Source organism: Schistocerca serialis, chromosome 9 (genome assembly GCF_023864345.2).
Source record: "Schistocerca serialis cubense isolate TAMUIC-IGC-003099 chromosome 9, iqSchSeri2.2, whole genome shotgun sequence".
NCBI classification, from domain to species: domain Eukaryota; kingdom Metazoa; phylum Arthropoda; class Insecta; order Orthoptera; family Acrididae; genus Schistocerca; species Schistocerca serialis.
In genome coordinates this window covers 389,482,257-389,496,044 of record NC_064646.1, presented here as the reverse complement: position 1 = coordinate 389,496,044, position 13,788 = coordinate 389,482,257, and the positions used below count along the sequence as shown (strand labels likewise).

The following is a 13,788-nucleotide window of genomic DNA, read 5'->3' as shown; positions in this document are numbered from 1 at the left end:
CATGTAATTAGTGGAGAAGGTGTAAAAACTGATTGCTAATTGATCTGAGCCACCATGACTTCTCAACACCATGAACAACAAAGCAATTACAATTATTCTTAGGCTTCTGTAAATATTATAACAAATTCATAAAGAACTTTGCTGAAATCACAGAATCACTAAACCACTTGTTAAGAAAGATATAAAATTCGAGTATTCGGTGGAGTCTCAAACAATATTTGAAGCACTGAAACAAATTGTGATATGAAACCCAGTACTGGTATTTTCTGATTTTGAAAATAAGTTAGCCCTTACATGTGATGCTAGCAATAGTATGGTCGATTGTATTTTGAGTCAGAATGTAGATGGTAAGGCACACCCAATGGCTTTTGCGTCTAGACAACTAAACAAACTGGAATGGAACTACCCCACTACTGAAAAGGAGATGTTAGCAGTTATTTACACAATCACCTATCTTTGTTGCTATTTATTTGGTCAGAAATTTCCTTCTAGTAGATTGACAAGATGAATACTCAAACTGAGGGAGTTTGACTATGGAGCTGTTTAAAAATTGGGTAAGAAGCATACAAATGCAGATATTTTAACTAAAAAAATTATAGTGGACACTAGGCAAAAGCATGACCAAATGGCAGAAGGCACAAACATCTGATATACACAGTCAGGCATTCAGGTCACAGCCCTAGTTCATGACACATGATGACTTAGTCTGTAAATTGACAAATTGCAGACCATGTGTGGTAGTTCTGCCAGTGTTTAGGGACAAGCTTTTGCAACACACACTTGACCACTTATTAGAAGGTCACAGTAGTCACAGAATTATGTATACACAAGTCACAGTGAAATTCTGATGGAGAATTAGAAGACATGGTGTGAAACAATATGTGAAAGACTGCATAATGTGCAGAGGGCTGGCCTGAGTCATCATAAAATTCTGTTACAAAGATTACCAGTGAGATCAACACCTTTTTAAATTGTTTGGTCAGATACATTAGGAAACTGTAACAGAGCACTGGCTGTAAAAAAGTAAACACTGACAGTCAACTGTTTTTTGTCATACATAGCAATGATAGAAATTCCACATCAACAAGCTAACACCATAGCACAAGCAATGATAAATTATCTGGATCCTTAAATGTGGTGTACTGGATACCATAACTACAGATCAGGGTACAAATTTCATGTCAGACTTAACGAAACAGCTGTGTTGTTTGTTCGACATTCATCACTTTGAATAAATCCTTCATCTGCAATCAAGTGGTCAAACAGAAAGGGTACACAAAACTGTTTCTAGAATATTAAGCCACCACATTAATAGGCAATGCTATGACTGGGAGTCGTACCTTGAATTCATAGTCTCAGCATACAACTCCAAAGTCCTTACAAGTCTTTTGGCATATGAGATGGCTTACACCAGAAATATGTAATTTCCTTTGGACATGATATAGCCTTAAGTTGAAACTATTAGTCAGCCAGTATAGGAATTTGCAAAACAGTTACGTGAAGTTTGGCAAAGAGTGAAGCAAGGCAACTCAATAGTCTCAAAATGTCAGGAATAAATGGGGCAACATGTGGACAAACTGCCACAATATAGAACAGGTCATTGGGTACTGCTAACAAATCCATATACTGCTAAAGGTAAAAATGAGAAGTTTTAACCACGTACCATGGTCCATACAAAGTCACTGAAACAACTTTGCCAATAAATGTTAAGTTACAACTGCTGACAAAAAGCTCTATTGTTCATGTGAGTAGGGTCAAACCATTCAAAGGAGCTGTGGACACATTACCATAAGTCCTGCCAGCTGCACCAGCAACAAATAATGTGTCTAAGAAAATTTGGAAATAGTTACCTAATGATGATCAGGTTGCACACAGTGTACCTTACACACTCAGATCACAGGGTAAGTAGTTAATGATCAGATTTTTATGCTGTTTCTAGACTTTTTTATGTACACTTGTTACCTTTATCTTGTTGATTCTTAGTATGAATTTATTGATGCATTATGCAAAATTGGGGCTGAAGTTCATTCGGTGCATTGCTTTTCAGTAAGTGTGGTAAAAGCTATTTTTTTCTTATGTGTACATATTTTTGGCAGAGGAAGAGAACTGGTGTACATTCCTTTCTCTTAGGTTGTGTGCCAACTTGGATATTTGGAAGCATTATCATAGTCCCAATATTGCTACACTCTGTCAGTGGAGAAGTACTGAATAAGTTAAGAATCAGCCTCTAAATACTGGAATATTGTTCTTCACACAGTTGCATGTGCCACTAACTAACTGGTGGACAATAAGATTAACTTTCATAATAAATGTGCTTTGTGGATTACAGGATGTATTCTTGAATTACATAAGGAAGGGCACAGAGAGAAAGTTTTAGAGGAAATTGGGACAAGTATCAAAAAGGAAGGGGAGGCACACAGCAGTCTGTGGCACTCCCCATTAGTTTTTATTACTCTTGCATATCTAGATTTCTACTAGAAAAAGCCATCTTCAGAGCTCAAATACAAGGAAATTACAGAATCAGAACTAATTTATTTTACACAGAACAATAAATAAAACACCATGTTATCCAATAGCAACTATCCATTCTGGTCAACATACCATTTGCATTACAATCCAACAATCTCACAGCAATGCATGTCACCATATAATCTTACTGGTCTATAGGCAGAAGGAAGCTGAGGTTGTTGTTTACAGCAACTTTGGCAGCCTTAGTTTATCCCGTGTAGTGCAAGTAATGCCCTCTATGTCTCAAATTAATTAACAGAGTTTCATTTCAATACAGTAGCTTAAAACCCTTTTTTAATATCTAAAATCAACAAGTATACTTGCATATCACTTTGAAATATTCAAGAAATACCATCTTACAACGTGCTTGCTCATATCTTAATGGTGAAGTGATCCACCATTACCTATGCAAAGAATCATTATGTCCGTACAACTGTCTTATACAAAACTATTATGTCACTTCAAAAAATAAATTTTTTTATTGAAGATTGTCTTGATAAAATACTGTGACATACCAATTTTAAATTCATCAAAAGCTGAAACCTATCATTGTCACTCGTTTCATAGTGGTTAAGTGGTCCACTAAATAAAGAAACATGAAAGTCCTTGCAAACAGTTTTTAAGAAGATCTATCAACATCATAGTCAAATACTGAAGATCAACAACACAAGGCTGATCTAACCAGGTACATTTAATAATACATACAAACTCCACCTATTGTTGTAAAACTTTGTGCATAAATGTATGATGTAGCTCCAACTGTGTTCCTCTGTTTGCAGAAATATGATAAAACAAACCACCACTATACTTCGCATTTAAGGATAAAAGTTGAATAGTGATTTACTTGTTTGATGGTAAAATAAATGTAGCATTAGATACTACCAACAGAATGGAAGACAGTATGATCCACTAAAAATAATAAGTATGTTCTCACACACTACAAAGCCAAGTGTTGCCTTTCTAAAGGCAGGGTGAAATTCCCTTATTAAGCAACCAGACAAACATGCAGACTGCACCTTTCCACAATTCTATACACCTATGAAGCCCCAATCTGACCCATCCTCTGCTATGTCAATGTGGTATGGACTTACACTCTTCCCTCCTTTTACCACACCCTACAGGTCCTCGAACACTATGCACTCCACTCCACTTTTAGATCCCCACCCACATCCTCTACCAACTACTCTTCCAACCTGAACACCTCCAAATATCCTATGTTACCCAAAAACACGATACTACCCTACCCATCCCCTAGCTTCACCACTGCTCACTGATTCTGGTACTGTGACATGCCTCTACCACCACATTCCCCCAACACTACATCTCCATACCCTCCACATACTCTCCCAAAGAAACTTTGAATCATGTCCCCTTACCGTACCATGAAATATGTACTGATATCTATCAATCCTACCAGATGTAGGAGATCCCTACCACCCACCCCTCATCAGGGCTCCCTTCATCTCCAATCCTGTTCTCTCACTTCCTAAGGCTTGGTACCAAAGTGCACCCCTCTCCAATGTTCCCCCATTCCTTCTCCAAACACCCACCTACAAAGCCCCTCCTATGCACTACCTTTAACTGCTACATTCCTCTGATACCTATCTCTCATGAAGTGTATTTGCACTCTTCTCTTCACTCATCCAGTCTCTCTTTTAATAACTCACACATTGGCCTTTCTGCTTTAGTGTGTGCAACTTCCTGTCTGTTATTATATCTTCTTGTGTGACATTCATTTTCCATTCAACTGCATCTATACTTTAGTTAATCACCAAATCAAAAATCAATCTTTTATATTTTAACTTATGGGACTGACCATCTCTCTATCTCTCTTTTTATTGTAGAAAACATTTATTTTTGTGAAATGCTATTTCCAGTTTTTATAAATATTTCTTTATGTTCCTCTCATGTGGCTGAGGAGCAGTCCCTGTCCCTATGTGGGGGAGGTATGAGCTGTTGTGTGTCATCACCAGACACGCAACACCTACTGCCAATTGGGCTAGCTGCTCCACTCCTGCTGCATTTGCTGCCATGACTTTGCCAACAGCCTCGAGAGACTCTTGAGCTGGACATGTCAGGGTGTACCACTGCTGTTGGGTGCATCCACTGACCTCCACACTACTACTGCAGAGAATGATTCAGTTGTATAATCAAAGCTCATAAATGTGTAATTTGTTAATGTTGTCTCATAAGCACCCAGGGCACATGACAGGCCCTCACCACCATGTTCCATGATTCATCATCCTGCATCCATACAGGTCACAGCCCACTGACCCTTGTACAACCTATTTAAACATGGATGCTAAATATAATTTATATTTCTGACTCCAAATATTCTCATAAATTACCAAAAGATTGATCACTAATATACTCATTTACTTTGCAGTTGAATATTTGTGGATTTCCACAGTCTGTTAAAGACTTTTCTACAAAATTATAAAGCTCCTTTCTGAACCCTAGGGATGATCACAGTCTATAAGGAAAGAATTTTTACATCTACTAATGTGGTTGCAAATTTCACAGTTCGTCCTAAGCTCACTCTTCCTTTGAAGCATAAACACCTTCAAGGAGCAAATGTATTTGTATGTAACTGTAAGAATCCCAAGTTCCCTGAAGAGGCTGCTGCAAGATGTACCATTACCAACTTTATACAATAATCTTACTATCTATTTCTGCAGAATAAACTTTATCTTTACTTCAGCTAAATTTTCTCAGAAGGTTAGATCACAGAACAGAAACTGATTAACCCACTAACATATTGATTTTTTTCCTCAAATTGTTTCAAAAAATATTTTTTTAATTAATGAAAAATATCTTATAATGAATGGCATTACATATAGACAAATAAAGATAACCTTTAAAGCTCAAAATAATGAGTTACCAAATTTTGAAGCTCACCAATAATAAAATTCAGAGTATACTGCTATAGTGGACTTCGACTAAAACATCCTGAAACTTAAAGAACTTTTAGTTTCCATGCAGCTATGAAGTCTAACCATGTATTTCACAATGGTTTCTTGTGAACATAAATCTTGGAGAAGCTGGTTGGAAAACAGTGCGTGTATCTATCTAATACCATTAATGAGCACCTGTCACTCAACCGATGAACTGTCATCACATTCAGTCTCTGATGAAGGAACATCATTGCTAAATTCAATGTCAAACTCTGAATCATTACAGTCATCATTTTTGAAATCAACACCTAAACAATAATACAGGAGAGAGGCTGAAAGGGCATGTTCTGTTGCCAAGCATCCAAAGCTGCACACAGTAAAGTTGATACTAGCCAAACATGACAGCCAGGATATAAATGTAGGGTCAGATACTTTCTAATGGCTGAGTACTTAATTATCAGTGCTGAAACGGATGTAAGTGGGGTTTTATTTTTTCAAATGTCTGTTTTTAAGTTGCCTAAGTACACTCTGCATTTTAAAAAATGAGATTGACAGAAAGAGCAAAATGGCTAAGCAAGGATGGCTAGAGGACAAATGTAAGGATGTAGAGGCTTATCTCATTAGGGGTAAGATAGATACTGCCTACAGGAAAATTAAAAAGACCTTTGGAGAAAAAGAGAACCACTTGTATGAACATCAAGAGCTCAGACGGAAATCCATTTCTAAGCAAAGAAGGGAAAGCAGAAAGGTGGAAGGAGTATATAGAGGGTCTATGCAAGGGCAGTGCACTTGAGGACAATTTTATGGAAATGGAAGAGGATGTAGATGAAGATGAAATGGGAGATACGATACTGCGTGAAGAGTTTGACAGAGCACTGAAGGACCTGAGTCAAAACAAGGCCTCGGGAGTAGACAAAATTCCATTACAACTACTGACGGCATTGGGAGAGCCAGTCCTGACAAAACTCTACCATTTGGTGAGCAAGATGTATGAGACAGGCAAAATACCCTCAAACTTCAAGAAGAATATAATAATTCAAATCCCAAAGAAAGCAGGTGTTGACAGATGTGGAAATTACTGAACTATCAGTTTAATAAGTCACAGCTGCAAAATACTAACACGAATTCTTTACAGATGAATGGAAAAACTGGTAGAAGGTGACCTCGTGAAAGATCAGTTTGGATTCCGTAGAAATACTGGAACACTTGAGGCTATACTGACCTTACGACTTATCTTAGAAGATAGATTAAGGAAAAGCAAACCTACATTTCTAGCATTTCTAGACTTAAAGAAAGCTTTTGACAATGTTGACTGGAATACTCTCTTTTAAATTCTAAAGGTGGCAGGGACAAAATACAGGGAGCGAAAGGCTATTTACAATTTGTATAGAAACCAGATGGCAGTTATAAAGAGTCGACGGGCATGAAAGAGAAGCAGTGGTTGGAAAGGGAGTGAGACAGGGCTGTAGCCTCTCCCCAATGTTATTCAGTCTGTATATTGAGCAAGCAGTAAAGGAAAGAAAAGAAAAATTTGGAGTAGGTATTAAAATCCATGGAGAAGAAATAAAAACTTTGAGGTTCGCCGATGACATTGCAATTTTGTCAGAGACAGCAAAGGACTTGGAAGAGTTGTTGAACGGAATGGACAGTGTCTTGAAAGGAGGATATAAGATGAACATCAACAAAAGCAAAACGAGGATAATGGAATGCAGTCGAATTAAGTCGGGTGATGCTGAGGGAATTAGATTAGGAAATGAGACACTTAAAGTAGTAAAGGAGTTTTGCCATTTGGGGATCAAAATAACTGATGATGGTTGAAGTAGAGAAGATATAAAATGGAGACTGGCAATGGCAAGGAAAGTGTTTCTGAAGAAGAGAAATTTGTTAACATCGAGTATAGATTTAAGTGTCAGGAAGTCGTTTCTGAAAGTATTTGTATGGAGTGTAGTATGAAAGTGAAATGTGGATGATAAAATGTTTAGACAAGAAGAGAATAGAAGCTTTTGAAATGTGGTGCTACAGAAGAATGCTGAAGATTAGATGGGTAGATCACATAACTAATCAGGAGTTATTGAATAGAATTGGGGAGAAGAGTGGCACACCTTGACAAGAAGAAGGGACCGGTTGGTAGGACATGTTCTGAGGCATCAAGGGATCACAAATTTAGCATTGGAGGGTAGCGTGGAGGGTAAAAATCTTAGAGGGAGACCAGGAGATGAATACACTAAGCAGATTCAGAAGGATGCAGGTTGCAGTAAGTACTGGGAGATGAAGAAGCTTGCACAGGATAGGGTAGCATGGAGAGCTGCATCAAACCAGTCTCAGGACTGAAGACGACAACAACAACAACAACAACAACAACAACAACAACATGTATATTCTGCATTTTAAGTTTCTGTCAAAATAATAAAAAAATAAGATAGTTCAGGGTTTTATTTTAATGGGATAAAAGCACGCAAAACACATTAGCAATCTTGTTGGCAGGTAAGCAGTAAGAGAGACTTCAAAGTGCAAAGCAGGCAGTGTTGACATTCCTGGTTAACTTACCTACACTCTGGTTCCATGTCAAGTCTGTCAACCATCTGGATATCCAAGAATTGCAAACACAGAATTTAATAAAATATTCCCCACTGATCCCTAATTCTAGTACACATAAGTATCATTTCATCTGGGCTTGCATAATATGAGTTTTTGTGAGATTAAGAATTATGCTGTATTTTGTGAGCCAGATGTCACCCTAATGCACAATTTTCTTTGTTTTTTTCTGGTGGACATGCATTTGGATTCTTTATCAGTACAGATCTCTCTCTATGTATACATCATTAGCAAATACCCTTATTTTTGAAGAATTCTCCAGTGGCTTTGGTGAATCATTTATGTAACTTGAGAATAAGAATGATTAAATTATCAAGCTTTGCTGCTGAAAACATTCAATGTGTCCTACTTCCAATTAGTTGTATGCCTTTTTTATCATTTGTTAATGTGACCCTTGTTTTTTATTGCAAACAATATAATAACATTTTCAAACACCCATCAAGATGATTTCTCTCTAAAGCTCTGCATTTGTGTGCAATAAATGTTTGAACATTAACAATCAAAAGACTGGAGAAGAACAAGTCACTGAATGCCATTCACATTGTTCATTTTGGAATGGGCTGTCCCTGCCAACATGCAGCAGTTTCTACCTCAGATAGAGATGAAGGTAAGATAATCATGGACACACTATGTGTGGTACATTACACCATGATTGCTTTCAGATACATTTCTGATGGAAATACCTTGTCAAGAACATCCATTCATATAACTGATTTGCCTCAATGGGCAATGAATCCACCACATTCAGTGTGGATGCTGCAGTAGCCACCAGAAAGATTGTTGCACGGCGCGTCATGGACAGTAGTTGCCACAAGTAAAGGCCCGTCCACCAGAGGGCACATGAGAATTCGGCCGCACCCTCTGCCGGCGGAACAACAACAATTCAGGCAGCACAGGCCGTGCCCAGTCAGTTTTACATCGGGCATGCCTAGCGGACAGTTCCTGGTCTACACTATGTGAAGTGCGACAGACAACGTGAATCGTGTTAATACAGATGCACGATTACATCTGACCTCCAGCATGAATCTCTATGTAGTGAGCATGGAAGATATGGACAGGAACTGGGATAGATGACACATGGGGGAAGTGTGGATCAGTTGAGAGGCATGCCGAGATAGTCCATGCAGTTGTGACAAACACTGTGCCTAGGTGTTGCAGTGGTTGACATAACAGTCTAGTAAGCAGGAGGTCATGAGTTTGGATCCTGGTCTGACCACATTTTCAATCATTGCCACCAATGCTGCATGCTTTCCTTTCCTTTCTCACTCCTCCTTCTTCAGTTATCATAATATGACTGTTTTGCTGATAAACCTCTACACAGTAAATTACGACAATCCTGTGAAGTTCACAGTTCAGTTCTTCCTTAAAATTATGATCTTCAGTACACCTGATGCAATCACACATTTAACCGCTCTGTCACATCCATGCTTGTGCCCCAAGCTACAGCAAGCGAAGGAGTCGGACATTGAATTGTGCAACATCTGTGAATAAGCCAAACTAATCAGCACATCAAAGCACTTGATCCCTGCTCCACCCTTCCCCCCCCCCCCCTCACACACACACACACACACACACACACACACACACACACACACACACACACACACACACACAATCTGCAGGCACTTTAATTTCTTAATAGCTCTGACATTCCAGATGACTAATCATTTTGCTGATGAGATTACTTTCAGTACCTGTCCAAGATTTGGTAAGAAATCTCATAGTCTAACAATATAATCTATCAAAAGCTGTGAAGGGTGAATGATTCCAAACTAAGAATGTATACAAATAAAAAAAGTAACTTAATTACATGCTTTATCAGGTCCTGAATTTCTGAGAAGAACTTAATTACATGCTTTATCAGGTCCTGAATTTCTGAGAAGAACTAAAAGTCTCTCTTTGTAAGCTATAGTTATCTATAAGTCAGCTGTACTTACGTCCCACTTTATACATGATAAAAACAATGGAAGAAAACCATTAATGAGCAACCATCATTCACATAACTTCAATTCAGCTCAACAGAATGATGTTTTGGCTGACTGTGGTAGCTCCAAAACAGATTTGTTACACCACCATATTTATATTAGAGTTGTTGTGAATACATGTGCATAAAATGTAATGCAGGTAATGAAAACTGTACCAATTTTTATTTAACAACGTATTTACACATATATAAACATACATTTGAAGCAAAAGTTTTCAGAATGTGGCAGTAAATGGTGTTGTAAAATAAAGAATGAAAAATACACATAAATATATAATATTAAAGTAACATGTCACTAGTATGAAATGATTTGCCTAAATCTGTTAAGACTCCACATAATACACTCGGCTAAGATGGATCATTAAATTAAACAAAGTAAAATACAATGATTATGAAACTAATGCAGATGTTCAGTAGCATTGTAGGACACAGGCAAGCAATTTAAGACTGTATATGACTAGAACAAAATAATTGTTTCTGGCTCATTTAAAATAAACAATGAAGTCTCCCTAAAACTGATGAATGTGTTAATGAATAATATTATACATTTTAAAATGAAATGATATTGTATGGGCATTGTCATGTTGGAAAAACTTATCATAAGTCTTTTTGATCAAATTGATGATATTTATACAGTGATGATTGATGTTTCATGACAAATGTTAAAAGATATATGCAAAATATTTGTTTCAAGCCAGATATGTTAACACAGTCTTTACTTATCCACAATCCTCACACAGAAAAGAACCAAATGTATGTAGCATCCAATAATATAGCTGTGCAAATTGTGGCAAAATCATTTACTGCCAAGTACATAAAAATAAGAATACTGTTAATTACAACAACTCATACTAATGTAACAGATATAAAATTACTCTTTGGATTAGAAGGCAACTGCATAGCTCTACTCTGTTCCAGCATCTAAATTCAGTACCTTTGCACCATAAGATTACTTCACTCGATCATCATACACGATGAATTTTTGCTGTATCAAGAACTACTTTACTGTTGGTATTTTTAACTGGATTTCTCTAGATCCTTATACTGTTCAGGAAAACTCCTCATTGACTTTCTAGAATTTACAAACTTTATTCACTGATTCTTCCTTCTTAATTTAATTTTGAAAAATTATTTCTTTCTATGTTTGCTAGTTTCTAAGATACCATTCTTTCAGTTATCTTTAAACCGCTTCTACAAATCACAACAGAAATTCTACTGAATTTAAATAAAGTTATTTTGTGGTTACAGCTAATGGCTTGAAAAGTAATTTCAAAAATACACCAAAGTATGCCAAATCTTGGAAGACAAAATTTTAGTTGGACAGCAGTAAATGCACACTGAAGCTTTTCTGATTTCAGTGCTGCAGTCTTTAAGTTATTTAATGTATGTAAAATATAACAGCCCCTTCTTCAGAAATGCGACATTTGTTGCTTCACACTGACTGACTACCCCCACTTTCCACCAGCAGTTACCTATGGCTGCTTGCATTCTGATGAAAATGATTATAAAATGTACAGAAGGGAATATAGTATGACCTCTTCTCATAGCAACTAACAACATTCAAATGGACTGCACTTATTGTTGCCTACAAGACATATTTTCCCTAAGCAGCAGTGTTAGAGAAATATGTACCCATCACAAAAAAAATTTTGTGTCGTTTAAAGAGAGTAGGCAAATTTTATGTTCTTTCTTTGCCCACTGCAAACATTTATACAGCTGAATTATCTTTGCTATGTAACAGCAACATTCTTTCTTTTTCCAGGAATCCTTATCAATATGCAGTGTATCACCATCATCGTCATCATCATCATCGTTACCAGCAGGAAAGTGACTGCTTCTGTGAACACCTTAAGTTACATACTTATAACTTCTGCATCACATTCCTCAGCAGTTGTTGTTGTGTCAGCAGTATTGTTAGCACTAGGTCGTACTGCAGTAGGTATTCTACCGTAACAATAGCCATGGTCTGCAAACGCATCCAGATCAACATAGCCTCCTCCAAAACGTACGTCCTCAACTAATGCTGCCAATTCTCGTTTGAGTTCCCCAAAGGATGGTCGGCGACTTGGATCATGGTGCCAGCACCGAGAAGCCAGTCGGAAAAACTCAGGCCTGCAATGCGGTGGTCTCTCCAAACGCCCACCTTCTCGAACTGACCTGACTACTTCTCGAGCTGACTGGCCTGGATATGGTGTTGACCCTGGGGACACAAAGCAGAATGATTTACCTTAAGCAAGATAGATTTCCATTCAGTACCAGTAGCAAGTAACTATTAATAGGCTTTATGAAGAATTTCATACACTTGGCCCCTTTAACAAACAATATAGCTACATTACAGTCAACAACTAGATACATACTCTGCAAACCACTGTGATCTGCATGGCAAAAGGTACTTAGGACGTTAGGGTTTCTTCCCATCCAAACTGCATGGAACACAGGAAGAATGATTGCTTAAATGTGTCTGTGCAGTTTATATAAGGGATATTGACTAGTAGCAGTTCTACCAAAAATCATGTGTAATAAACTCCCAAAACTATTTCATAATTCACCAGGAAATTAATACCAGGTAAGGCAGGTAGTAGACTTCAGTTCATTGGCAGGATACTGGAAAAATTCTATATATCTACAAAGGAGACTGAATTGGAACTTTCCACATTTTTCCTCAAATCCCTTGATCACACTCCCAGCCTTGTGACAAGGTGCATTATCTTGTGAAAAATGCCACTGCGCTGCAGTCATGGACCGTGCGGCTGGTCCTGGCAGAGGTTAGAGTCCTCCCTTGGGCATGGGTGTGTGTGTTTGTCCTTAGGATAATTTAGGTTAAGTAGTGTGTAAGCTTAGGGACTGATGGCCTTAGCAGTTAAGTCCCATAAGATTTCACACACATTTGAACATTTTTGAATGCCACTGCTGTTGGGAAACATTATCATCATGAAAGGGTTTATGTGGTCTGCAGCCAGTGTCAATAATCCTTGGCCATCGTGATGCCTTGCATGGGCCCACAGGACCCACAGACACCCCAGAGTATAATGGAACCACTGCCAGCTTGTCCCCACCATGCACTACATATGTCACAAAGCTGTTCCCTTGGAAGACAACGGGTTCACACACTCCCATCGGCATGATGTAGAAGGCAGTGGGATTCATCAGACCAGGCAACATTCTGCCACTGTGCCATTGTTCAATGCTGAAGACTATGAGCCCATTTCAGTTGTGGATGCTGATGTCAGCTGTGGAGGCCCATTGTTAGGAGTATTTGGTGTCCTGTGTTTTCAGACACGTTTGTACTTAGCTCAGGATTAAAGTCTTATGTTATTTCTGCCACAGTTTGCAGCCTGTCTTGTTTTACCATCTGCCCACCCTACTATATCCAATATCTGTAATGAGGGGCTGCCATCCAACCCCATAATGTCTGTACATGGTTTCACCTTGGTTTTGCTATTTGTTGAAAGTACTCTCCAAAGCACTCTTCAAACACCCGACAAGTTGTGCGGTTTGCGAAATGCTCATGCTGAGCCTCTGGGCAATCATAATTTGTCCTCAGTCAAACTCAGATAAGTAGCACATCTTCCCCATTATAGACATGGACAGCACACTAACTGATACTAATGCACTGTGTGTGTGTCAGACTAATAGTCATTCCTTGCCAGGCGACACTGCTATTGCACGGACAGGTTTATATCAGTAGCAGGTCAGTGGTCATAACATTATGGCTGATCAGTGTACAAAGAAAGATCAAGATTTGTTTGACTCACAGCAGAGTATTATGAAAATGTAGAAAAACTTGAACTGACAGATGCCATTTAT

General features: G+C 38.1%; 1 protein-coding gene across 1 annotated transcript in view; it reads right to left on the bottom strand.

Moving 5' to 3' along the window:
* Nucleotides 1-10,125: 10,125 nt before the first annotated feature.
* LOC126419636 (mucin-5AC-like) overlaps nucleotides 10,126-13,788 on the bottom strand; it is a 79,101-nt gene continuing 75,438 nt past the window's right edge. Inside the window, exon 10 of the mRNA XM_050086825.1 lies at nucleotides 10,126-12,181. Coding sequence (XP_049942782.1) covers nucleotides 11,835-12,181 — 347 coding nt within the window. The 3' untranslated portion in view covers nucleotides 10,126-11,834. The remainder of the gene's footprint in view (nucleotides 12,182-13,788) is intronic.